Source organism: Pongo pygmaeus, chromosome 3, assembly GCF_028885625.2.
Source record: "Pongo pygmaeus isolate AG05252 chromosome 3, NHGRI_mPonPyg2-v2.0_pri, whole genome shotgun sequence".
In the NCBI taxonomy this organism is placed as follows: domain Eukaryota; kingdom Metazoa; phylum Chordata; class Mammalia; order Primates; family Hominidae; genus Pongo; species Pongo pygmaeus.
In genome coordinates, this window is record NC_072376.2 from 21,848,429 (window position 1) to 21,872,267 (window position 23,839).

General features: G+C 39.0%; 1 protein-coding gene across 2 annotated transcripts in view; it reads left to right on the plus strand.

Moving 5' to 3' along the window:
- The window catches only part of LOC129035053 (cytosolic beta-glucosidase), a 127,310-nt gene that overhangs the window by 40,242 nt on the left and 63,229 nt on the right, over positions 1-23,839 (plus strand). For both annotated transcript variants that reach the window (XM_054485102.1, XM_054485103.1), the window contains exons 2-4: positions 2,347-2,574; positions 13,646-14,442; positions 15,177-15,300. In XM_054485102.1, the coding sequence (XP_054341077.1) occupies positions 2,347-2,574; positions 13,646-14,442; positions 15,177-15,300 (1,149 nt within the window). The remainder of the gene's footprint in view (positions 1-2,346; positions 2,575-13,645; positions 14,443-15,176; positions 15,301-23,839) is intronic.

Consider the following 23,839-nt stretch of genomic DNA (forward strand, 5'->3'; position numbering starts at 1 on the left):
AAAGAAGTAGCTCATGTCAGTGGTAAAAAGTGAAGTTCTGGTACATCTTTTGTCTTCTTTTCCTTCTACCTGTGAATATAAGGAAAAATATTAACCAAAAGTCATATGATAACTACATGCATTTGTCAAATTACAACTGTAGGTTGGCTACTGATATGGTTTGGCTCTATGGTGCCCCCCACCCTGCCCCAAATCACATCTTGAATTGTAATCCGCATGTGTTGAGGGAAGGTCCTGTAATCCCCACACATCAAGGGAGGGAGGTGATTGGATCATGGGGGTGGTTTCCCCCATTGCTCTCATGATAGTGAATGAGTTCTCATGAAATCTGATGGGTTTATAAGTGTTTGAAAGGAAGCACTCCTCCTTTACTACTTCTCTCTTTTTTGCCACCTTGTGAAGACAGTACCTGCTTCCTCTTCCCCCATGATTGTAAATTTCCTGAGGCCTCCCCAGCCATGCAGAACTGTGAGTCAATTAAACCTCCTTTGTTTATAAATTACCCAGTCTCAGGTAGTATCTTTATAGCAGTGTGAGAACAGAGTAATACAGCTACCAATATGACTTTGCCAAAAATCTAAAAGAGCATCCTATGAGAATCAGTTGGTTATATGGAGTTCACAGAAAAGGGCATTGCATAGTTTATTATTTGTAAATTGTGTATTATGCATACTTTATATCAGCAAAATTGATAATAATCATATATACATATAGGTCTATACTTATTTTTTAACATATAGCCAGTTAAATATATACCAATACACCATTGCTTAAGCTGAGATTAAGCTTTTTCATTTATTAAATCAATCATTCAAAACTATGAGCATCATACTTCAAAAATTTTAGTTTTGTGTTTGTTCCTATTTCATTCTATGAATACCACTCTTCTTTTATCCCTATTCCTCTAAACCCCATGTGTAGACATAACTTGAGAGTCATTGGAATGTGTAAAACTGTTTGCTTCTATAATTACATGGCTCCAAAGTAAAATACTTTTGAATATTCATAGCTTTTTTGTATAGATATTTAGTATTCTACCTTGATATCAATGACCACTTTTGCTTTTGTCAGAGCTCCTTCTTTTAGCAGCCTCTTCTGTATCCTCTTGGCGCCGTCCATGACTTCTTATCACTCCTGCTGTCCTGAGGTTGGAACTGGAGACTATACCTAATCCTTTTAGATCTGTGCACAAAATATGAGTATGTAGATGTTTAATGAGGTCATTGTTTTCATCTATTTTACTCTAGCTGTGACCTCTTTTCTTACCTAATAATTATAAGATATTACATATTAGGCTTATAAAAAGGGATTGCGAAAAATGTAATAAACAGTCCCTCATATACCTTCTACCTTGTTTAATGTGTGAAACATAAGAGATGCATTTGAAGGCCCTGTAGACCCCTCCCTGGTTCCACTTCCTTCTCTTTTCCTCAAAGGTAATCACTCACCTGAATTGATCATTCCCAGGCATGTGATACTTCTACCTCACATGTATATGCTCAGAACATACGTGGATTGTTATACATATTTTTAAATATATAAAATATGATAAACATACTGGGTATATTCTTTTATTAAATTAATGGACTTTATATTTTAGATCAGTTGTAGGCTTACAGGAAAATTGAGCAGAAAGAGACCTCCTCTGACTCCAGCCCACACTTGGATAAATGCCCTTCCCTGGTTTCTGAAAAAGAAAGGGCCTTTACGTAAATTCCCCAAAACATGAGACACAGAGTAGTTCACTCTGGTATCCCCTGGACTTGTTATCCTGCTTGACACATAACATTTGTTGACTCAAGAGCAGTATGAATGAATGAATTTCAGATAGCAATATCATATAAACAATGGTGGAAACCAGGGCTCCCTCCCCTCCAGAGATGGACTGGAGCAGCACAGCCTCCATTGTCAGAGAATAGGAGAATAGGGTTTAAATGTCAAGGGCCACACATAAAGTCCCAAGATCCTGTCATGCATAAGGACAAGGCGTGTCAGTCATGGCCAGGGGGGAATGTTTGCAAGGAGGAGATGTTTTCAACTCAGATATTCATAAACCAGGGCCTGCCTCTGTTTACCAGCTGGGAGATCTTCAGATAATGAACCATGAAAGCCTGCTATGCAGCGGCGCTGTGCAATAATTTTTCATTTGCCACCAGTTAGCTTCAGGGATCAAGGACAGCTAAACACATAACCCGCTCATGCATGTTATTTTAAAGGCATATTTTAAAGTTATAAATATGGTACATTGACTTAATGAGGTATGTTCTTTTGGTGACAAATATTTACATTCCACATATGCCTCTTGATGTCAAGAGTGTAACTGTTTCATTTTCTTCTTTTTCTCAGGAGGCTGGGATGCAGATGGAAAAGGCCCTTGTGTCTGGGACACATTTACTCATCAGGGAGGAGAGAGAGTTTTCAAGAACCAGACTGGCGATGTAGCTTGTGGCAGCTACACTCTGTGGGAGGAAGATTTGAAATGTATCAAACAGCTTGGATTGACTCATTACCGCTTCTCTCTTTCCTGGTCACGTCTGTTACCTGATGGGACGACAGGTTTCATCAACCAGAAAGGCAAGTGTTTCTTAAAAATAGAAGGTTGCAGCTTTAATTCAAGGTTATTGCTGCAGTCTGGCATAATTAATCCAGTATGCTATTCTGCAATGTAGCTTTCAAATTGCAAGTTTTTAGAGTGATTATGGGATAAATTTTTTGAAGTGGGTTTGCATTAGTTTTCACAGTAATATTTTGGTTTTCTTTGACTGTTGATATCTTTTCTGGGGGTGGCGAGTGGGAGGGAGGTTAGAATAAGTGTTTTATTATGTAACATGAGTGTTAATCTGAAGGTAAATTAAAAAAATTTGTATTAAACTATTTTCAGTTGTGTAACCCTGTGATGAGTTATGAAAAGTCCTGAAGAACTTGAGATGATTCTAAGCACTTCAATTAGGGCTGAATTAGTGGAGCTAATTAACTAGCATGGGGTTAACACCAAGGCCCCTGGAGTTCACTTACTGAAGATTAAGTCCAGCTACATCACTTACTATCTGTATAAACATCTCTTGGGCATCTCTCAGTGCCTCAGTTTCCCCATGAATAGAAAAGAATGCTGTAATAGTGACTAATTCAGAGAGTTGTTGGAAGGTTAAATGAAATAATCTTTGTAAAGTGCTTAACACAGTAGCTAACATTTCAAAAGCATTTAGTAAGTGTTAGCTATTCTTCTTATTATGCCTTGTAAGTAAAAGGACCAGTCATTGCTCTATTGAATGCCTGTTATTTGTGAGGCATTTTCACCCATTTTTTTAATTCTCACCAACAGTAGGGAAGGCATAGTGATCATATTTTAGAGAGGTGTATGTCCAAATCCACATATTTGGCAAATGGCCTATCTGTTATTTAAACCTAAGGTCTAGCTAGCTCCTTCTACAAAACATGGTTGGAAAACTGTGACCTGAAGGTCAAATGTGGCCTGTCACCTGTTTTTGTAAATAAAGTTTGATTGAAACATAGCCATGCTTGTTCATTACGCATCATCTACAGTTACTTTTCCACTTTAATGGCAGAATAGAGTAGTTAGGGCAGAGACCATATGGCCTGCAAAGCCTCAAATATTTGCTATCTGGTCCTTTACAGGAAAAGTTTGCCAACCCTTGCACTACAGCATATGGTTTCTTAATGAAGACACTTTATTACTACTTTATCTTAGAAAAGATTTTACACCATCCATGGTGCTGGGACTAGGTGAAGCAATGAGGTGCCTAGGGCATAAAATTTAAGGAGAGCCTCTTAAATTTAAGGAGAGGCCTCACTTGCATGACCTAAGAGAACACCTACTTGCCTCGCCATACTTCCCACCCCAAGAACCTTTGTTAATACAAAGGCATTATTTATGAGTAACTTATGTGATTCCCTATATAGAACAACCCTTGATGACAATTCCTAGATGGGCTTGTGCACTTGAAAAGAAAAGCTCATTTTATTTAAGGTGGGATAATCTTCACATCATGAAATAGATTGCAGCTCATGAACTCACATGTAGTATCAGCCTTAGAGTAGCTTCCCCAAAATAGGGACAGTTTAGGATCATCAGGCTCCTTCCCTGATTCTAAAGACATTGGCCCATGACCAGTTGCTGCTGATTAGATGTCTACTTTCTTGCCATCTCTGACTAGTTTTATGTTGAACGGAAGGTAATTTGTTGTTCAGTTTAAAAGCGAACTTACTATCTTCAATCTTCCTAATCCAACATCCGTATTCTCCCTTCTTTCTGGCACTACCATACTCCAAAGTCTAAAAAACAAAAGTAACCTTTGAATCCTTTCTTTTTCTTTTCTTCCTCCATCTAATGGGTTGCTGAATATGGTCCATTCTAATTATGACTTTTTAACTTATCTTCTAATCTTTCTTTTTGCCCCTGCCCTAGTTTAGGTATTTGTCATTCTTACAAGGACTTCTTGATATATCCTTGATGAATCTATCTGTTTTCACCTTCTGTCTATCCTTTACTTTCTATAAGATGCCATCATAGCAATTTTCCTAAAGCTTGACCCAAATCATATTGGTTTGGATCATCTCCTGCTAAAAATGAAGCAAGATGTGCGGTGGCTCATGCCTATAATCCCAGCACTTTGGAAGGCTGAGGCAGGTGGATCACCTGAGGTCAGGAGTTTGAGACCAGCCTGACCAACATGGAGAAACCCTGTCTCTACTAAAATACAAAATTAGCTGGTTGTGGTGGTGCATGTCTGTAATCCCAGCTACTTGGGAGGCTGAGGCAGTAGAATCGCTTGAACCCAGAAGGCGGATGTTGCCATGAACCAAGATTGCATCATTGCACTCCAGCCTGGGCAACAAGAGCGAAATTTTGTCTCAGATAATAATAATAATAATAATAATTTTAGTCACCCAAAGCCTCAATATACAGTCCATACTCCTTCATATATCATTCCAGGCTCTATTTGACTTAGACTTAATCACCTCCAAAAACTTTGCAGTTTTGGAGGTGATTACCCCACGCGTATGATCACGCAATATCCCAAACACACATTGGTACAGGTCTATAATCTTTTATCTGTAAGTATAAGTAACCCACTACTTATTAAACATACCATGCAGTTTTCCACCTTGTAGGAATTTGCTTAAGCTTTTTATTCTGCCTAGAATGGGCTTTCATTAACCCCAACTATACCTGCTGAAGGCCTGTCCTGCTGTTCAGGGGTAGCACAATTGCCCTCTTCTTTACGGTATTTCTCTATTCTAAGCCAGAAAAAAAAATCTCTCTTTTTTTTATTCTCATGGCACTTTGCAAACCTCTTAAGATATTTCTCACATTCTTCATTGTTAACTGTTACTATAGCCCATGTTAGACTATGGGTGCCTTAAGTTTAATTCAATTCAACCAAAGTGTGCTGAATGTTTATTGTGTCAGGGACTGTGCTAAGTACTCATGACATTCATATTAGAGAATCCCTGGAATTGTTTACAGTGTAATGGGTAGATAATTCTGCCTTGTTACCCTTGTAATATAGTCCGGCACCATCCATGGAAGGGATTCAGTAGAAATTATTGAATTCAATTGAATTAGGTCAATAACAGTCATAAAAATAACTCTAAGTGTAGTAATGCTTGCCTTTCATTGAGCATATAATACACAGAGCTCACCATGCAAACATTGCACATATTTTTGTTGATTTAATGTTCATAACAGTCCTATGAATGAGGGACATCTCTAAACAGAAGGAATAATGCTAACATGGGAAATAAGGTTAGGCATAAATTTGCCAAGATGACAAATTTAGTTAGGTTCAACCTAGGCTTGTCTGACATAAAAAATCTTGCATCTAGTCTAGAGCTCAGTCAGTCTGGCCAAACCACTTGAATTCTCTGTGCTACATTTCCCTGTTGGTTAAATGAAGTAGAGGCCTCATGGTACTAAAACTCCTTGCATTCATTCTAGGAGTTTAGAGTTTTTACTGAGCTTCCATTTGGGTGGTAAACAACAACAACAACAAAAACCAAAAACCTACCAACTTGTAGTATTGGTCCACAATGCCATATCTGAAGTTCTAAAATCCAAAAGGCTCTTATTACTAAATCTTTCTAAAATTAAATTGGCAGCAAAAGCTAACTTGAATTGTTGTGAATATTTATTCTGTTTGGTGAGAATATTTATTTATTTTACTACAGACATATTAAGAGATATTGACTCAGATTCACTGAGAGTGTTAATATATGGTATATGCTCTGTGTTTCCTTTCTAAAACTCAAACATTCTGAACTCATATGCCCCTAAGATTTTCAGATACAAGATTATGTACCTGTACCAGTATGTCAACATATAAAGCTTTGAAAACCAACTTGAGATACTCAGAAGTTTGTAGAGACACATTGTAGATCAGAATCCAAGAGCCGGGAAACCGAAACCACTGGATAGTGGAGGTGGCGGTACCGGAGTCATGGAAACCACCTGAATATTGTGGAGAAATTGCTCATGCAGATCTCACGTGGGGATCACGTGCCCGTAGCACTGAGCTTTTTGTGTTTGGCCTCAGCTTTGGTAAAACCGTAGCTGATTAATATTGCAGACTTTGCTTTGAACAAGAGGGCACTGGAGGTGCATCCAGGAGGTGGAATTTCAATAAGCAGTTGTTCATTCTTGTGCAGTGATCTGTTGAAGCAGTTGGAATGGTTTTAACTTGGAAAGGCCATCTCTTTTTTCCCATTTAAATATTTTCTCAAAAAGCATGCAAAGAATTAGAAAATCCCTGTCACTGTTCTTCCCAAGGAACCCCCTTTTTGTGTTTGGCTATCCATTTCAAAGCTTGATTATAGGACATTTGGGAACTTGTAAAATTCTGTGTCCCCAAACTAGAAGAATGTTTTTATGAAGTGGAATTGTTACAGACTGTCTCTTTCAAATGTCAGATTTTCAAGGTTTAACAAGAAAAGATTGAGTTGGCAACTGAAATCACATATTCCTGTATTTCTCAACTGTTCAAGTACACGTTCTTATCTGCCACAAATGTAAATTTCAGGCGATTAGTGGGAAGCCCAAGTATTGCAAATAAAAAAAGGGGGAATATTTGTGCAGAATTTAGTGCTCACTTTAAGGTTTAAAATATGAGTTCTCTTAGTAGGAATGGTTTACATAAATTAAGTAAACAAGCATTAATCTTGTATTCTATGTGGGGCACTATAATAGACTGAAAATGGCCCTCCAAATGTGTTCATGTTCTGATTCTTAGGAATTGTGAGTATATTAGCTTGCATGGTAAAACGAACTTTACAGATGAAATTAAGGGAAGGATTTTGAGAGGAAGAGATTGTCCTGGACTATCTGTGTGGTCGCAGTATAATTACATGGGTCCTTAAAAGAGAGAGGTAGAAAGATCAGAGTCAGAGAGAAGAGGTAAAAGAGATAAAAGCAGAGGTGAAAGAGAAGAGGTGAGGATGAAGATGGGAGAAGAAGCCATGAGGGAAGGAATGCAGGTGGCCTCTACCACCTGGAAAAGGTAGAAAGATGAATTCCACCTGAGAGCCTCCAGAAGGACTATAACCTTGCTGACGTCTTGACTTTAGCCCAATAAACACTGTTTTGGACCTCTGGCCCCCAGAACTGTAACATAGTGCATTTGTCTTGGTCCTGCCACTAAGTTTGTGGTAATTTGTATTAGCAGCAATAGGAAACTAATACAGGCAGTGTGGCAAGAGAACACAGGAGCAGTTAAAGAAATTGATGGGAGGTGGGGGATCACGAGGTCAGGAGATCAAGACCCTCCTGGCCAACATGGTGAAACCCCATCTCTACTAAAAATACAAAAATTAGCTGGGTGTGGTGGCACATGCCTGTAATCCCAGCTACTCGGGAGGCTGAGGCAGGAGAATCGCTTGAACCAGGGAGTCAGAAATTGCAGTGAGCTGAGATCGCACTCCAGCCTGGGTGACAGAGCGAGATTCTGCTAAAAAAAAAAAAAAAGAAAAGAAAAGAAACTGATGGTGTGAATGGTGTGAATCTAGAAAAGTGTGAACCAAAGAAAGGTGTAAACTTGATGCATGGTAGGCATGAGATCAAAGTGAATTCTATGTTACTTTTTTTGTTGAAAGAGGATTCTTGATCATTTTTTTTTTTTTTCAATTTGAGACATCATCTTTGCAAGTTCCAGCCACGCCCTCTTCTAGGGGAATTCCCCTATATCTTTGTTTTATATAATCCTGCTTGACTCCAGGTCACAGCTGACAGGACAAAGGAAAGACATTTTTTCCTGGATTTATAATGAGCTGTGACCTCATGGAAAAATACGAGCTTGCTCCATTGTTTTCCTCTCTCAAGGATGTTTGGAATTGAGGTACTGAGAGGCTGAGTTGGTTGGTGGTTGGCACTGGGGCTCAGAAGTAGCTTTGGCAGGTGGGACAGCCATTTTGAGACCATGACAGATTGAGTGTGTAAAGAAAACTGGTTCTTTCTTAAGTATATATTTTTTGATTTTGTCTCTGCTGCTTGACTCAGAAGGGAAAGCTGTTTCTGAAAGAAGAAATGGAGGAGACGTGTTGAGAGAAGCTGGGATGGAAGAGATCAGTTTTCCCTGAGAAGCAAAGATTTTCTCAGCTCCCAACTTCAATTCTTTTGACTTCCACTTGCCGTTATTTTCTGTCATTGAGTCCCTGATCTATTTCTGTCATTTAAAATAATGTCCACTGCATCTATATCTACGACCCAACTGCCCCCAATGCCACCTTTGTATTTGAGTTCATCTGGGTTGGTTGGTTTTACTTATATCCAAAAGACCTCTACCTCAAATATGTTTCATATTTTCTAAGATCAAATAAGCAGAAATGAGCTTAATTAGAGAAGATAATATTAACTATGAAAGAAATCTATAGAAGTTTTAACCCTTAAAATAATCAATTCTGTCCTAAATACCCAGAAGCAGAATGGGATCCAAATGACCTCTCAAAGTTTCAAAATCCCTAGATTGGTAACAGGTGATCATTTAAAAAATACACATTTATTCAGATAATTTGTTTATCAGTGACTTACACCATTCTGAAAAACAAAGTTAAATAACCCTTTGACAGATTTATTCTCATTCAATACTCACATGTTCCTAAGGTGGCAGTATTAACATTGCCATTTTACAGATGAGGATACTGAGGTGTAGAGAGACCAAGTGATTTGTCCAAGATCCTTTGACTGAGTTTTCTGGGTCTGGGGCTCTCCTCTTAAAAATCCCACTCTGGCCGGGCGCGGTGGCTCAAGCCTGTAATCCCAGCACTTTGGGAGGCTGAGGTGGGTGGATCACGAGGTCAGGAGATCGAGACCATCCTGGCTAACACAGTGAAACCCTGTCTCTACTAAAACTACAAAAAATTAGCCGGGCGTGGTGGCGGGCGTCTGTAGTCCCAGCTATTCGGGAGGCTGAGTCAGTAGAATGGCGTGAACCCGGGAGGAAGAGCTCGCAGTGAGCCAAGATCACGCCACTGCACTCCAGCCTGGGCAACAGAGCGAGACTCCATCTCAAAAAAAAAAAAAAAAAAAAAAAAAATCCCGCTCCACTTCATGGAAAAGTTTCATTACAATATTGAATAAACTGTATGATCAAGAAGTGAAGTGCTTAATTCTGGGATAGTGAATATTAATTATGCAATGCTCTGTTGCTCTGCTGTGCTGAGTGAGAAAAAAATTTTCTTAAAATTTACTTATCTTCATTTCAACAGACGGTTATCATGTGGTTTGAATTACATTGATTGGCCATCGTTAATGACTTCTCCACAAAGAGGGAAAAAGGAATTTGATATTGTGATCAGGTCCGAAGTAGGTGACCATGAAGGCTGGTAAAATAGAGTCACATGTTTCTGGCTCAGGAACATTAGTAAACATGAGAAGTGGGATGTCATAGTGAGAACAGCTCAGTCTTTGTAGTGAGACAGACTGGGATTAAATGTGGCCCATGCCATTTGTCAACACTGAGACTCTGAATCTCAGTTTTCTCATTTTTAAATGGGAATAGAAACACCCATCTCTAGAGCTTAGCGCTTGGATTTGGCAAAATGCATGACATCTGGTACATATAGTACGAGTTCAATAAATGAAAGCTAATATTATTTTCATGTTCAAAGTCAATGGAAAGAGTTGGCTATGAAAACCCTCACACATACCAATACCCAGATTATTTTATCATATTATCTTTAGATATCTCATTCACAAATATAGAAATGTGGGTTTACAGGGGCCCAGGGGTGGGATGGTGAAATACTGTCTTTGAGAGAAAAAAGGAAAGTTTATAAAATTTCATGAGTATATTAGTTTTACTGCTACTGTAACAAATTATCACATATTAGCTGCTTAAAACAACAAAAATTTGTTACCTTAGAGTTCTGTAGGTCAGAAGTCTGACATGGGTGTCTGTGAGGCTGAAATCAAGATACCTGCAGGGCTGTGTCTCTTTCTGAGGGATCTTTGGAAGAGTCTGTCTCTTGGTGCATTCAGGTTGTTGGCAGAATTCAGTTCCTTGTGATTGTAGAACTGAGGTCTTTATTATCTTGCTGGCTATCAGCTGAGGACTGTTCTCAGCTTTGAGAAGCCATCTGCGTTCCTTGGCTCATGGTCGGTGTCCTTCCTCCATTTTCTTTCTTTTGAGATGGAATCTCACTGTGTTGCCCAGGCTGGAGTGCAGTGGTGCGATCTCGGCTCACTGCAAGCTCCGCTTCCCGGCTTCACGCCATTCTCCTGCCTCAGCCTCCTGAGCAGCTGGGACTATAGGCGCGCACCACTACACCCAGCTAATTTTTGTATTTTTTTAGAGATGGGGTTTCACCATGTTGATCAGGCTTGTCTCAAACTCCTGACCTCGTGATCCGCACAACTTTGCCTCCCAAAGTGCTGGGATTACAAGCATGAGCCACTGCGCCCGGCCCCCTTCCTCCATTTTTAAAGCCAGCAATAGTGGGTTGAGTTTCTCTCAAGCTGCCACTTCTCCTCCTCTTCTTCCGTTGTTGCATCTCTCTGACCCACTCTTCTGTCTTACTCTTCCACTTCTAAAAACTAATGTAGTTATATTGGATCCACCTGGACACTCTAGGGAACTCTTCCCGATTCAAGGTCCATACCTTAATTGCATCTGCCAAGTCCCTTTTTCCATGAAAGGTAACATGTTCACCCGTTTCATGGATTAGAGAATGGACATCTCTGAGGGGAGGATGAGTTATTCTGCTGCCAAGTGAGAAATAGCACAGAAGTGTGTCTTCCAAATATGGAGTTGTTATGCATGATTCACAGTACATTCCAGTTTGCAAAATAAATGAGCTGGTGTCAAAAATACCCACTTACCCAGACAGAGAGAAAACACATGATTGTGCATAATTTGGCTTCTGCTTACCTTGCTCATCTCTCACCATTCTATTCCTCTTTTGACACACTCTCCTTATACTGAACTTTTTATTCCCAGAAAGTGAGTGAATATACAAACACTGGCCAGGTCATATCTGATAATAAAACTCCGACTGACAAAGGAAACCCAGGAAGCCAAACCTTAGCCTCTGCAGCAGTCAGCCCAGAATAGTCACAGTGTGGTCAACTGATACCTTCTCTATTTTCTAACCCCTGCTCCCTGCTTCCAACTCAGGTGCAACCTGAGAAAACCAAATGTGCTCCCCAAACTAATCAGAAAGGATGCCCTGCTTCTAGTTAGCTCTCCAATAGCTTCCCAAGGCCAACAGCCTTTAATCAGGGCACACCCAAGAGTTCTCTTTTTTCCACTCTAAAGCTTTTCCTCTGTCCTGACTGTATTTGAATACCTGCCAAATGCAAGTATTGGTGGCTGACTCTCTTGCTATAGCAAACTCTGAGTAAATAGTCTGTTTTTCTCGTTTGAGTGGCCTTTATTTTAACATTTCCTTTGTGTATTGTTTTTGTTTCCTCTTTTTCTCTTCCTTGATCACATTTTTCTCCTTACCTTAAGTGATTAACTTGTATTCATATTTTAAATATCAGCTTAGATGTCACTAATAACAATAATAATTACTATTTCGGTGATAGCTAACCTGTACTGAGCCCTTACCATATGCCAAGAACTGTTCTAAACATGTTTAATTTATCAACTCATTAAACTCTCACAACAATTAATTGAAGATTTCTCTTATTATCCACATTTCTCATACAGGAAAAGATAATTCAGAGAGATTAAGGATCTTGCCCAAGGTTGCAGAGCTAGTAGGTGAAAGACTTAGGACAGAATTTAGATGGTCTGGCACCATAATTCACTCTTGAAACAATTACGCTACATTGCTTTCAGAATATTTTCAAATACCCTGAGTTTAGGATGGATATCCCTTCTCATATGTTTAAATAGGACTCTGTAATTTATCTACTACTCTATTGTAATTGTTTATGAATTTTTCTGTAGTCTCTGCTACTAAGCTCCCTGAGGGCAAGGGTGGTGTTTGTTTTGCTTATGTTTGTATGTCAAGCATATAGTAGTTTCTCTATCAATGTGTATTTAAGGAATTAACAAACAAATGATCGAATGAATGAAATACATACAAAAGTGTGAATTGTTATTTTTAAAAATTGAAGGCTCTTAAGAAAAAAGAAAGGGACCTTTTCCTTAGGCAAACTTTCAATGCAACACACTTCTACATATGACTTCATAATCTTTATCCAGGAAACAACTTCTTAAAACAGGGCAGCTTCTGTTGTCTAAGCTTAGGTTGCCTCCATATTTTTAAATATAAAACCACATGAAATACTAATATCAGCCTCTTCCCAGAAAGCCTCTTCCAAGCTAATCGTCATCATTAAGCTGGACTCAGTGAATTCTTGACATAAATTCTGAGCCAGGGCATGTTCAATTTAGAAACTTTCTTCTGAACTCTGCAGCAAGCCTAAAAACTCTCTCTTACACACTTGCAGTCCTGGAAAAACCACATGAGAGCCAGAGGTGGCTATGTATCCCCATGAACTATGTTGGAGTTTTAGAGCAAACCTCCAACTGGGTACTTTTAATGTCCTAAGCCTCTGGCTGTCTGTCCTTGTAACCCAGATTCTGGGGCAGATGCTGAGCTCTCGTTCATTCTCAGTAGGTCTCTTTTCCTAGACTTGTGAGACTAGTTGTCCTGAAAAAGCATTAAGGCAGTCATCTGGATCAATTCCTTTACTTTATATTGAATATCATTGGATCCATGCATTTATTAAACAAATATTTATTAGCCTGTAAATTTCTGGTACTATCCCAGGATTTGGAGATCCAGAGGTGAATTAAACAAGCCCCCTGCTATCATGGGGCTTATAGTCTAGTGGGGCTAAGAGACAAAAATGAGCATACATACAAATGCATGAAATCATTTCAATAAGTATGAAAATAACACAAAGTTAGATAACAGCGATCTGCCTAAATGTATCCATTTCAATATGTTTATCTTTCAATCATGTCACCCCATTAAACTCCTATTTCTTGATCAACTACTCTTCTTTGGAACTCTCAATGTTTCCTCTCAGTCTTTCATTGATCATATCGAGGAAGTAATAAAACTTGTTTTGAAAAAAACTCATTCAGAAAATTGTTTTTGATATTCTCCCTTTTTAAAATGTATTGCCAATATACTACAAATAACTTTTCTTCTTAGGGCACTTTTTTTTTCCTCCTAGGAATTGATTATTACAACAAGATCATCGATGATTTGTTAAAAAATGGGGTTACTCCCATTGTGACACTCTACCACTTCGATTTGCCTCAGGCTTTAGAAGACCAAGGAGGTTGGTTGTCAGAGGCAATCATTGAATCCTTTGACAAATATGCTCAGTTTTGCTTCAGTACCTTTGGGGATCGTGTCAAGAAGTGGATCACCATAAATGAAGCTAATGTTCTTTCTGTGATGTCATATGACTTAGGTATGTTTCCTCCAGGTATCCCTCACTTTGGAACTGGAGGTTATCAGGCAGCTCATAATTTGATTAAGGCTCATGCCAGATCCTGGCACAGCTATAATTCCTTATTTCGAAAAGAGCAGAAAGGTATGGTGTCCCTATCACTTTTTGCGGTCTGGTTGGAACCAGCAGATCCTAACTCAGTGTCTGACCAGGAAGCTGCTAAAAGAGCCATCACTTTCCATCTGGATTTATTTGCTAAACCCATATTCATCGATGGTGATTATCCTGAAATTGTCAAGTCTCAGATTGCCTCCATGAGTCAAAAGCAAGGCTATCCATCATCGAGGCTTCCAGAATTCACTGAAGAAGAGAAGAAAATGATCAAGGGCACTGCTGATTTTTTTGCTGTGCAATATTATACAACTCGCTTAATCAAGTACCAGGAGAACAAGAAAGGAGAACTAGGTATTCTCCAGGATGTGGAAATTGAATTTTTTCCAGATCCATCTTGGAAAAATGTGGATTGGATCTATGTGGTACCATGGGGAGTACGTAAACTACTGAAATATATTAAGGTAAATGCATGATTTTTTGTGTGTCCATGTACACCCAATTATGTGAAGGTGGGCAAGACAGGCATATGTATATATATATGGACCTGAAAAAAGAATTACTTTAGGTAATAGCATATACATTTGCTGGCCTGGGAAGAGCAGATTAGGATTTGAGTTGATGAGGGGTAACTAGCCGGTAAAGGCTTCAAAAGCAGTGGTCAAAGTCTAGGATTTGTTGTTAAAGTTAGTTGTGGCTATAGAAGTAATTTGGACATATTTTTCAATGTGGTGTTACAACTATGATTATAAAAGACATTTTAAGGATTGAGATAGTTGGATCCTTTCTTTGAGTCTCAGCTATATTGGATGATATCCAGTTAGCTAAAATTAAAATTTCAAGTACAGGTTTTCAGAACCCCTCCTGTGGGGGACGTACAATGTAGCTGCTGGCAGGACTGAGGGGTTAAGGAGCAGTGACAATCAACAGATGCTGATGGAAGAAAGATATTTCTGTCTTCTCATTATAATAAGAGTCATTTGACTGTCTTCATGGACATTTGCACAGTTTTGCGTTTCCATTGTTAGTTATAAAAGGTCAGTGCATGGAAAATTAAGTTAATAGGGTCAGTGCAATTTGATGAAAACTAGTTTTGGGGTTGTAGCTAACAGAAGATAGAGGGTAACGTACCTGATTTTATGAGCTTTCTTTTTTTAAAACATCTGTTTGGAATAAAACTTCTGTTCTTTTTTTCTAGGATACATATAATAACCCTGTAATTTATATCACTGAGAATGGGTTTCCCCAGAGTGACCCAGCACCTCTTGATGACACTCAACGCTGGGAGTATTTCAGACAAACATTTCAGGAACTGTTCAAAGGTACAGTTTGAAATGATGAAAGATCAATTGTGCAAACTTAATGTAATTTTCCCATTTGCTTATTTGCATTCAGCAAAGACCAATAATTTTTGAAAGCTGAAATCCATGTAAATCAATGCAAAGCCATATAATTAGGAGAGGGGGAAAAGAGTATTTAGGAAAGAGGAAGTGGAGGATTGTGGCCTAGCTACAACCTCCTGAAATTGAATCAAGTAAAAAGCGACTGTCTTCAGCATTTTGTGACTCCCGGGTGAAGGTGACAAGAACAGAAGGAGGTGGTGGCTGTTGGGAGAGAACATCAGTTATTACAAAAAAGATTAGCACTGATCAACTATAACATGCTTATTTGCATATTTTAATATCCTAACTACCAAAAAAAATGAAATGACAGGATTTTTAAAGAACCCAAATTAAGCATCTGTGCAATAAACTTAAAAATGTCACAAGTCCTCCATCAATGTATGTTGCATTTAAGCTGTAACCAAGCAGCCCAGTTAGAAACATTTTTATTGTCATATGGAAAATGTGAGTTGTGTTTTAAGATAATGTTATTTTAGTACCACTTTTCCCTCCATGGAATTCTTTTCATATGAATTCTTATCATATTTGAAAACAGTCATGAAGGAATAATCTTTAACTGGTAACACACATTTCTAGGCCAGTTAGCACCTCCTCTCCTATTATTTGTTGTTTCCCAAATTTAATTCCTCTTTTTTCTTTTTTTTTGAGACGGAGTCTTGCTCTGTCGCCCAGGCTGGAGTGCAGTGGCGCTACCTGGGCTCACTGCAAGCTCCGCCTCCCAGGTTCACGCCATTCTCCTGCCTCAGCCTCCTAGTAGCTGGGACTACAGGCTTCCGCCACCACGCCCGGCTAATGTTTTGTATTTTTAGTAGAGATGGGGTTTCACCGTGTTAGCCGGGATGGTCTTGATCTCCTGACCTCATGATCTGCCTGCCTTGGCCTCCCAAAGTGCTGGGATTACAGGCATGAGCCACTGCGCCCGGCCAATTTCTCCTTCTTAAAAAGGAATCATGTCATAGCAACAAAATCCAATGTAAAATAAGACTTTAAATTTCCTTTTTTTTTAAAACCACGATAGCCACACTTATGTCTTATCATTCTGAGAGGTTCCGACATTATTCTTTCTAAAATTATTCAGTATTACACGGGTAATAACCAGAAGGAATTCTGGAAAGTGACACAAAGTGGTCTTTCTCCAAAACCTGAAATTTATTGACTGGATCCTTCACTCAGGCCTGGAGTTTATTGGCAGAGAGCAACTGGATTCTTGCAATTTGACCCAAGTGAAGAAATTATTTTGTATTACACACAAAATAGATTCTTCCGGGTAGGAGTTCATCTTCTGATAAGAGAGGGAAATCTCTAGTTTTCTGAGATTCCTCTCCACTTCTCCCTGTAGATGGGTCCTATTCATAGTTAATCTATTGATATTCCCAGGCTTTATCCTGAAGAACAAATAGTCTAGTTACTACCCAGCAGATTTATGGATGGCTACAGGGAACACAAATGACTTGCCTAAAATTGCTGTGTGTATTTTTGGGAAAAGAGAGATAAACAGAAATTGCTTTTTTTTTTTGTTTCCATTCCCAGCCTGGTACTCTGTTCAGCGCTAATCATATAGAGGCACTTCGTTGTTTTTTCAAATAGTTTCAAGTACCTTATACCATCCTTTACATCTTTAATGCTAAATGCTTAATGATCGACCCCAAACTAAGGTGATTCAAGGATAGAAAAGTAACAGAAGGTAAGAGTGGAAAATGAGAAAAGATTTGGGTTTCTAAGAGACAGGAGAGAATAGGGTTAGGACAAAAAATATGTTTCTCAATTTGTTGAACTTCTATTTTGTCTTCAAATTACTTGATGAGAGGTTTATTAGGCATGTAAAACATTTACTGTCTACAGCATCTATGTTCTCTTCTGAATCTTAACAGTAGGCTAGCTATATTCACTGTAATAGACACATACTCTTTTTGTTTTGCCTTTTAAAAAAACTAGACTTTTTAAATGTGTAGAAATGTATATATTGAGAAGAAAAACATACGCATAAATGTATTTATTCTGGACTGGGTATAGTGGTGTGGTAACTTTTTTTTTTTTTTTTTTGAGATGGAGTCTCGCTCTGTCACCCAGGCTGGAGTGCAGTGGCACGATCTTGGCTCACTGAAAGCTCTGCCTCCTGGGTTCACGCCATTCTCCTGCCTCAGTCTCCCAAGTAGCTGGGACTATAGGCACCCACTACTACGCCTGGCTAATTTTTTGTATTTTTAATAGAGACCATAGCCAGGATGGTCTCGATCTCCTGACCTCATGAGCTGCCCGCCTCGGCCTCCCAAAGTGCTGGGATTACAGGCGTGAGCCACCGCGCCCCACCGTGGTGTGGTAACTTTTTTATGTATTCTCGTAGTGGACACCAGTTATTTCTGCTATGGTGCAACTCTCTTTCCCCTTTCTTCTATAAAATACTCGCCTCCCCATCTACATGCTTACCACAGGGACATCCATGCAAGTGGAATACAATCCTCCTCCTTGAGCAGATAATTGACTGGTCCAAACGTAGGCACAGGACGTGAGCTGGGACAATTTCAGTTCTTCCCTGGGACTTAGAACGTAGACCAATTAGTTTCTTAATCTCTTGGACTGGGTTGGGTGGATGTAGCTTTGTGAGCCACCGGTGACTCGGTTCTACCCTGTAAGCTTAGGCACAGTGAGAAGGGAAGATATCCATGCATTAAAGGAAGGGAAAGTAAACATGGAGAACTTCCAGACAGCACTGGAGCCTCTGCTTTTCATTTTTCCTGAGATCTGTCTGCATGCAAGTTCTCGAGAGACATTACTTTCATCATAATAAAGTGCTCTTTGTGCTTAATCTTATTCTAATTGGGCTTCTATCTCTTGAATAAAAAGAGTTGTAATTGATACCATCATCTCGTTTCCTTCTCAAAACAATGATATGAAGTCATTACTCCTACTTTATAGATGAGGAAACTGAGTTTCAAAGAGGCTACATTATTTGCTAAAGATCATAAAGGCACTAAGTAGTATTTCCTGGAACAAGGCTGAATGCATGTATATTATTATTATTATTAACTATTTGGTGTGAGATATAATCTGTGAGTTCAGGGCTCTCTGAGTTAAAGTGTTTATTTGTCCCACCACACAGAAACTTTTCCTTATGTTTGGTTACTTTGGGCTTGCATGTATTTTTTCAAAGTGCTTCATGCTCTCTGTGAAAGAGCGGACAGGTTCTGTGACCTTGAGCAAAGCTCAGACGCCCCATATCCTAGTTCTCATCAAAAGAGCAGAGCTGAACTTGCTAATCAATTTTCTGAGACTCCTCCGAGGTAATGCTGATGATTTTGGTTGGCAAGAACTTTAATAGTAAGAAGCACCCTGTGAGCAATTAAAAATAATGACAGGCCAAGAAGATATTCCTGGGAAGTGCTGCAAGTGAGAAGTCACCAAAACCCAGGGAGTCAGATGGATGATAGCTCTGTGATTCCCATGAACAAAGCCTTTCCTCCGACATCACACAAACGGACAGGCACATAATGATACTACAGATGGATCAATGGGTCCGCTTGGAGGTCTTACTGATCTCTTCAGGTAGATTCCCACAGCAATTAATCGAGCATTAAAAGGTATGCTAATGTTTCTGTTTCCTTTTGGAATATGAGGAAAAAGAGAGAAAAAAATGTCATTTTAGAATAAAAAGAGAGAAATCAGCTAGTGCCTTTTAAATCTTTGCATTGTTTAATTGTATTAAACACCTTTAAATAGGTTATATTTTAATTAATATAGATGCAGGTGAGAGTAAAGGATACCAAAAACTTGAAATAACATATAACTAGATTTGCATTCCAGATCTGCAAATTATTCAGTAAGGCACCTTTAGCAAATTGCTCAACCTGTCTAATCCTCAGTTTGTTTATCTATAAAAATGGGGATAATGTTTTTTTTTTTCTGGCAGGGTTGTTATATTGAGATTCCATTTCATGAGCTAATGTGTAAAATTCCCTTAGCAACTGCCTGACCGATAGTAGCTCCTTAACCAATGGTAACAATTATTATTATTACAAAATGTGCACTTTTAAAAACATATCTATTATCTCCAAGTTATTCTCCTTGTTATTAAAAAAATGCCATTCCAAGACTTGTTATTTTTCTATCCCCCCCACAAATTATAGCAGACTATTTCCCCATATTTATGTGTTTCTCTTCCTTTTTGAGGAACTTCTGGATGTGTGTTATAACATTGGTCCTCTGGCTTTTTCTAGTGTGAATTGCACTGAGGAGAAAGCAGCACCTCCATTCATTATTTCCCTGTGGGAGGTGACCAGATTAGGTGAAAAGTCAAATCATTGACAGTGGAAACTGCTGTCAAGCAACTGGGAATTGTTCCACCACTTGAATCTTTGTATATGTTTGGGATTCAATGACATTCAAATAGCTAAAATTTTCTTGTATCATAGGAATTTTTATTATATTCATAACATATATGCCACTCCTTGATACTTAAGAGCCAAGGGCAATTTTGGCTTCATATGTAGATGCACACAAATGGATACCTCTCCAGTCTAAATGCTTTCATGGAGATGAAGAAGGATGGGGAGCCAGAGGCCATTGCTCCAATGGCCGATACTGCCCCCATCACCTAAATTATCTTGAAAGGGGATCTGAGCGGTGCTCAACCTGTTTCTCATACCTACCCAGCACATGTGTGCTTTTAGCCTGGCTTGTGATCCTTCTTCCACCTGGAATGCCACGCTCTTTGCTTTCTTCCTGGCCCACTTTTGTTTGAAGTAGATGAGTGTGCTTGAAGTCAGAGAAAACATAGGTTTGAGACCCTGGTTCTGCCCATTATGAGTCCAAAACTTTAGGGAAAATCCTGAAACAGGCAACCACTTCAGTCATCTAATCTCTAAAATGGGGATAAGAAGAACATTGATCTTCTAAAGAGTGGTGAAAAATGAGCAAGATAATGCTTATGATGCCTAAAAAAAGTCTGGCACATTTCCTAAGGATTCTGTAAATGATTGACTAATTTTTTTTGGGGGGTGGGAGTGCTGTGAATTCTCTGAGGGCCAGAGCTTTGTCTTTTTTTTATAATTTTATCTTCAGCTCTAAGCACCATGACTGTTATATAGCAGTGTTATACACATATTTGTTGAATTTGGTTCTATCATGGAAAGGCTAGATAATGAATAATGAGAAATAAATGACTAAATGGTTGGGAGGCATATTTTCTTTCCCTGAAGAAATATACCCCACACACTAAAAAAAAAAATGCAGCCTTCTGAAAAGTTTCTGAGCCAGTCCAACTTTCCAGGCAGATCCATGCCTGAGTTAGCACAGCGGTAGATGATTGCAGAGAAGGTTTGTTAATGACCAGCTTTCGGCTTTTAATGACAAAACCCCTCAGCAAGATGTCATCGAAGTTATTGAAGACTTCACTGAAAGTGTTGAAGCTGATACATTGTAACAAGAAGGTTATAAATCTTGCAGCTTGGATATACCACCAAGACAAGATGCTGAGCACAGAATCGCCCTGCTGTTGTCTGTCAGCATTCTCCCTCCCCCTACGTCTTTCCCTTCCCACAGAGAGCAGGTAAAGGAGAAATACATCTATTTCCCAAAGTAGTGCAGACCTGGCAGCCACCTGTCTATGCCAATTTCAGATCACAGAGGCCCATTTAACTGGACAAAATGTGTTAAGCACCTGTGTTTTTCTAAATGTGCATTAGAAAAAAATCCTAAGCATTAGGGAAAGATCTCAAAGATTAATATGGTGACCTTTTAGAAACACCAGCCAATTAAAAATCTATTGCAAACTCAGAATAGAGACCCAAATACCTGAATATAGATTCTCACTCTGTATCTATTGTTTTATTGCTTCTCAGAGGACATCTTTGTCACCTTGGCCCCTAGGAAGCAGTTCATGTCATAACTCCTGTTAAATATAACTGTATGGCTTTGGGGCCATGTGGGGTGGGATTTGGATTGACTCAGCACTGCTAACAAGGCTGCTCCTGGCTGCACTGGATGGCTGCTAGCCACAAGGGGCCAGGTCAGAACACAGAGGAAGAACGAGGTTGAAGGCTGGGCATGAGAATGGCTAGTGGGTGCTAGTATACAGAGTGTGCAATTTTTGTTTTTTAATTTTTTTAATTGACAAAAATTGTATCTATTTATTGTGTGCAACATGTTGTTTTGAAACATGTATACAATCTAAAATGCCTTAAACACATGCATTACCTCACATATTATCATTTTTTTTTGTGGTGGGAATGCTTACCATCTACACTTTTGGTAATTTAAAAGAATATAACAGATTGTTATTAATTCTAATCACCATGTTGTACAATAAATCTCTTGAATTTGTGCCTCCTATCCAACTGAAATGTTGTCTCTTTTGAAACAGCATCTCCTGAGTTCCCCAGCCCCATAAACAAGATCATTTATGTCTACATATGCTCTGAATGCCTTAAAATGTTAGATGTTATTCTCACCATCTACTCTCTGCTTCTATGAGATCCACTTTTTTAGATTCCACATATAAGTGAGAGCATGTGGTATTTGTCCTTCTGTGCCTGGTTTCTTTCACTTAACATAATGTCCTATAGGTTCATCTGTGTTGTTGCAAATGACAGGATTTTATTCTTTTTAAGGTCCAATTGTAGGACCATGCTGTTTTGGTTACTGTGGCCTTGTAGCATAGTTTAAAGTTGGGTAATGTGATTTCTCCAGCTTCACTCTTTTTGCTTAAGATTGCTTTGGCTACTCGGGCTCTTTTTTGATTACATATGAATTTTAGAATAATATTTTTCTAAATCTGTGAAAAATGACACTGTATTCCCCATTTTCTTTATCCATTCATCCATTGTGGACACTTAGGTTGATCCCACATCCTGGCTATTGTGAATAATGGTGCAGTGAACACGGGAATGCAGATATCTCTTTGACATACTGATTTCATTTCCTTTGGATACATGATAGTTTTATTTGTGGAATTTGAAAAGTCATGAAGAAAATAATTTCTTATGTTTGTGTCCCACTAGTCTACATATGTAGACCACACTTAGACTCAGCCAGGGTTTACAGAGTTAACCTTAAAAAGGGATATGCCAGATGCCCTTCTCGTTTATTTCCCCCTACTACTTCCACCCCTGGCATACTTGTCGTTCGCCCTTCCTTCCCACTGGGAAGCGTGGAAGAGGAGAATGCATCGAAGTAGAAAGTCTGCAGGCTTTGGAGAGGAAAGATGAACATAGTTCTGTGCTCTAGTGGTGTGTCTTTGGGTAAGTCGTCATTGGTACTCTCTAAATGTCAATTTCCTCATCTGCAAAATGGGACTAATGCTAACTGCTGTTCTGCCTAATCCAAGGTCAGTTGTGAAAATAAAATGAGATCATTTATATCTACATATGCTCTGAACACCTTAGACTGTTAGATGTTATTCTCATATTTGATATACATACTTTATGCTTCTGTTTAAGGACATTCATCACTCTGGTCAAAATACGTTATCTGGACCTCAACATTCTCCACTGCCCAGGAAAGGGGTTGGTGTTCATTATTTGGGTCTTTTCAAAGTCTAGATTCTCAGATTTTATGAATTTATTTTCCTGCACCTTTCTATACTGCTATAACATTGTGACCAATTTAAGAGTTTTTAGAGAACATGTACTATGACCAAGTGATTAATATAGTGCTTAATAAAGCCAGAATAACACACACATACACACACACATTCACACATACACAGAAATATATATATATACATACATATAATCTGTATGTCTCTATCTAGCTACCTATCTGTGTAAGTTTATGTAAGTTTTTTGATGAGCTACTTCACCACACTTGTCTGGTGAGGCATATATTGATGTGGTCAGAAACCTAAACCATTTATCAGGCACATTCTCTTAGAAACATAGAACCTGGCATACCTGCTTCACAAGAACAGGTTTCACGGAGTTGCCCATGTGAGAAGCAGCTTGATCACACATCAGAGAATCTTTCCTTGTGCTTTTTAACTGGAAACCATTATCTTCTCTGTCTGTAGTATTCCATTATCTATGCTGTGCTCCAACTGATGGACATCGCTTTGGGCTTTTTAACTCAGTTTCAACTACTCTGAAGTGATACTTAAGGTCTCCCACCATCTCAGGTCCAGTGAATTTTAAGAATACAATAAAGCCTTTAAAAAAATCAGATGATTTCAAACTAACCTTTCTTTTTTTCTTTTTCTTTTTTTTTTTTTTTTTGAGAAGGAGTCCCAGGCTGGAGTGCAGTGGCGCGATCTCAGCTCACTGCAAGCTCCGCCTCCCAGGTTCATGCCATTCTCCTGCCTCAGCCTCCTGAGTAGCTGGGACTACAGGCGCCCGCCACCACGCCCAGCTAATTTTTTTTTTGTATTTTTTTAGTAGAGACAGAATTTCACCGTGTTAGCCAGGATGGTCTCAATCTCCTGACCTCGTGATCTGCCCGCCTTGGCCTCCCAAAGTGCTGGGATTCACAG